The 3,506-nt window shown below is 32.3% G+C and overlaps 2 protein-coding genes across 2 annotated transcripts in view; both read right to left on the reverse strand.

Annotated features, from left to right (window-relative positions):
- The window catches only part of LOC107462562 (purple acid phosphatase-like), a 2,291-nt gene extending 1,858 nt beyond the window's left edge, over nt 1–433 (reverse strand). The window contains exons 1-2 of the mRNA XM_021129512.2: nt 129–433; nt 1–60 (exon numbers count right to left, since the gene is read on the reverse strand). The exon at nt 1–60 is cut by the window's left edge and continues 477 nt beyond it. Coding sequence (XP_020985171.2) covers nt 1–60; nt 129–356 — 288 coding nt within the window. The 5' untranslated portion in view covers nt 357–433. The remainder of the gene's footprint in view (nt 61–128) is intronic.
- A 1,411-nt stretch (nt 434–1,844) lies between these two features.
- LOC107462555 (uncharacterized) lies at nt 1,845–2,757 on the reverse strand. The gene has a single exon (XM_016081161.3). It carries the CDS (start codon nt 2,468–2,470, stop codon nt 2,087–2,089), a length of 384 nt encoding a protein of 127 aa, XP_015936647.1. The 5' UTR covers nt 2,471–2,757; the 3' UTR covers nt 1,845–2,086.
- Nucleotides 2,758–3,506: the final 749 nt, after the last annotated feature.

The raw sequence follows: 3,506 nt of genomic DNA on the forward strand, positions 1-3,506 counted from the left end.
CACTGTCACCCATGACACTATCACTGCCTTCCCCTCATCGTCACCTTGTGTTATATGAACCTATCAAATACACACTTCAAGTTATCATAAATATTCAATTATATGAACGTCGCCAAATTTAAAGGTACCTGCTGAGGAGCATTGTAGCCAGCAGGGGCTTCAAACACGTCACTATCAAGAGGCATCTCCACTGTTTTCTCTGGCTTTCTCGTGAAACTGCTTGTCTTGCCTCCATTGCAAAACACTGCTGCATTCACAACAACAAAAACAAACACAAGAAGAGAACTAGTAATGTTTGCACCACCCATGTGTATGTGTCTTTCTTCTTTTCTAGCTAGGCTCGTGTTGTTCCTCATAGAAACAACAATGCTACCTATTTATACTAATCTCATTTCGAATTTTAAATTTAAAATAAACTAAAATAACCAGAATTTGTTACAAAAAGATAAATATAATAAATTTTGTTTCTAAAAGAAAAAGACAAGATAACAAATAAAATTAAAATAAGAATTTAATAATATGTTTAGAGTAAAAATTCGATTGACATCATACAAATATAAAGGAGTATGTAAAGACTTCAAAAAAATAGTGAAGTTCGTGACAGTTTGATTATTATTATTAGGAGAGGTTTATTTCCAGACCTTGTGTGATTATTACTTATTAAGCAAGTACGTAAAATATGAAAATGTACTTATTTTGTGGAACAAACCTACTCTAGAAAAAATTTACACCCTACTCAGTAATGGTTTTGATTTTAATTCTATATTGTTCAAAATTAACATAACCTTTCCCTGTTTACATTCAGTCATACTAAGTGTATATAAAAAATTAACTATCAAATAATCATCCGTATATAATACATCTTAAAATATAAAATATACAGAAAAAAATGTATATAAAAATCATAGAGGATCATCAAAATTTATTGTTTTTAGACATCAATTAACTATAGTTTAAAAATAAAGAACAAAATTGTGTTGTTAGATTACTAAACTAAAAGAACTAAACTAAAAGAATTAAGTTGATAGTTAAATGATAGCAAAAAATAATAAATTTTAATAATCTTTTAACATTTCTCATTTATTTATACACAGATATATGATAGCTGATTTTTAGTTTGTACATAGTATTTTTTAATTTACATTTCCATAGACAATTTCAATTCTTTATATTCTATTCTTAGAAAGCAATCAAATTAATCATAGTGATATAAGAAAAAATAACCTTGCTTATTTTGTTCTTTATTTGAGATAGATGCAGATTCTCTCAACTGAAAGCAAAAGCTTGTGATAGGCAATAAAATTGGTTTTTCTTGTATATTATATGGCTTAAGTTGTAGTAATAATTGATTCCTAATTAGACTAGAGACACTTATTTCATCTGAAGACAAACTAACTACATTGTAAGAAATTATCAGCAATAAACGGATGTATGATGCACATAGAATTCTAGAAGATCTATTTACTAATAAACCCTACACATGTTAACTTGTCATAGGTGGTTGCTAATTGAGTTGTATCAGAGTCATTCATGAAGAATCTTATCTCCTCACTCCTTTTCTCACAACTGAACTTTGTTGAAGCTTTCAAAATCAAACTCTCCTAAAAGCTGCCACTACCACAAACTGGGATCAACATTCAACACCATGATGACATGTATACAAGCTAATTATGAGTATACCATTGCAATTACTCTAATCTAGGCCTAAGAAATGAGATTTAGACCAAGTAACGTACTACAAAATACAAACTATTAATTTCCTCCTCAACTTGAACACCACCAATGGAATTTATGCACATAACAAATAGGAGATCAATTATATATATATAAATTTCCAATACAGATACCCAAGGAAATCTGCATATAGCACCCAATTTCATTATCATTATCAAATATAAGAACAAAAAGTAAATTAGGGGGCCTAATTAAACTCCAAAACTAGGTTAAAATTAATCCCCCAAATTAAAACCTTGTAAAGAATACCCCAAGTAAGAAGTAACCACCTAATTGAATTTCATTGGATTGTTATAACTGAAAACTAAAACATTGTACAAAAAAAAAAAAGATCCACCAAAGAAAAATAAAATCAGGCCATGGACATGTTAGAGAGCCTGCTAGGGGTAGGCCTGAAATTCAACCATCTAAGTCCTAACCGTCTTGGAGGTGGTGGAGTCAGTGCTCTCCTCAGAATCTCTTTGCTTGCTACACGCTTCTTCATCCTCTCACTTGGCACCACGTACCCATGTCTAGCGCACCGAACCGAACCGGGCCGGTTCGAACACGTGCAGGCCGGTCTGGATCGGGGTGATGGAGCTCCCATGGTAACCAAGTAACCGTTGTTTCCTTTCATGGTTCTGTTGTTGCTGTTGTTGTGACCAACGCTGAACTCACCCACCCCACAAGCTGAAACTTCAAACTTCGGTGAAAGTTGCAAACTTTCTTTGGTTTGATTCAAAAGGGTATTCTGCATTTCTCTGATTGAGCTAAGAATACGAAGGAAAAAGACCAAATCAAAACTAGGGGGAAGAAATCCTTGTTTTTTTCCTGGTTTTTAGGGTTGGGAGAGATTTTTGGAAATTGAAGACTTGTAAAAGGGAGTTGAAAAATGTGTGAAGTTCTGGCTTATGGATTGGATTTGAAGAGGGTGGTTTATATCATAAGAGGGTGTTACAATTTACAAAGAGGAAGGTTCATGAAGGTTTAGATTGACCAGCTTGAAGACTTGGTATTTGGTTAGTGATGTGGTTGATGTGTGTTTTGCTTTGTTGGTAGGTTTATATTAATGTGATTAAGAGTGATGACTCAAGATATTTTGACCAATACTTGGTTGGCATGTGTTAAGTTAACTCGGTTGGAGAAATAAGCGTGGTCAATTCACTAGTGCTTGACACACTATTTTGAAATTCGAACGTTTGATGATTGATTGGTTCTTAAGGAATAAAAAAATATTTTTTATTTTAATTTATTAAAGTTAATTCGGCTAGGGTAAGGCAAGTTCCTTGCTTCCTTGTTTGTAACGTTTTGGGAGCTGGAGCTAAGTCAGAAACAACGTTCACAAAATCACAAAGTGAGTTTGATAACTGGCAATGGGCCATCAAAGCCCACTTGGCATTGATGAGGGCCACGTGATCATGAAATAGAATAGAACATATTAAATATTTAACCAATTTTGTCTAATGCTTAATCTACTCGTCGGACTAAGTAAATGTCGGAAATTAAAAAAAAAATACTTGAAATAATATAGAGATAAAATTTGGCACAAGTGATAGATTTGTTGGTTTTCATGTAGCTGCACTCGCGTTAAAAACATGGGTTTAACCCATATAATAGAATACAAGAATTCATATAATTGTGTGTGGGTAGATGGGTGTATAAGTTTGTGCTGTATGTAATATTTAACTAATTTAAGATTGAAAATGGTCTAGTTTATTTGAAAAAAAAATTGGAATAATATAAATATAAAAATCTTATTAACATGTGTTTTAAAGTATTGGATTAAACTTTTT

The sequence above is a fragment of the Arachis duranensis genome, chromosome 8, assembly GCF_000817695.3.
Source record: "Arachis duranensis cultivar V14167 chromosome 8, aradu.V14167.gnm2.J7QH, whole genome shotgun sequence".
Classification (NCBI taxonomy): domain Eukaryota; kingdom Viridiplantae; phylum Streptophyta; class Magnoliopsida; order Fabales; family Fabaceae; genus Arachis; species Arachis duranensis.

Bases quoted from the DNA above. Each gene is read 5' to 3' on its own strand.
- LOC107462555 (XM_016081161.3), bottom strand. From the start codon at position 2,470: ATGCAGAATACCCTTTTGAATCAAACCAAAGAAAGTTTGCAACTTTCA.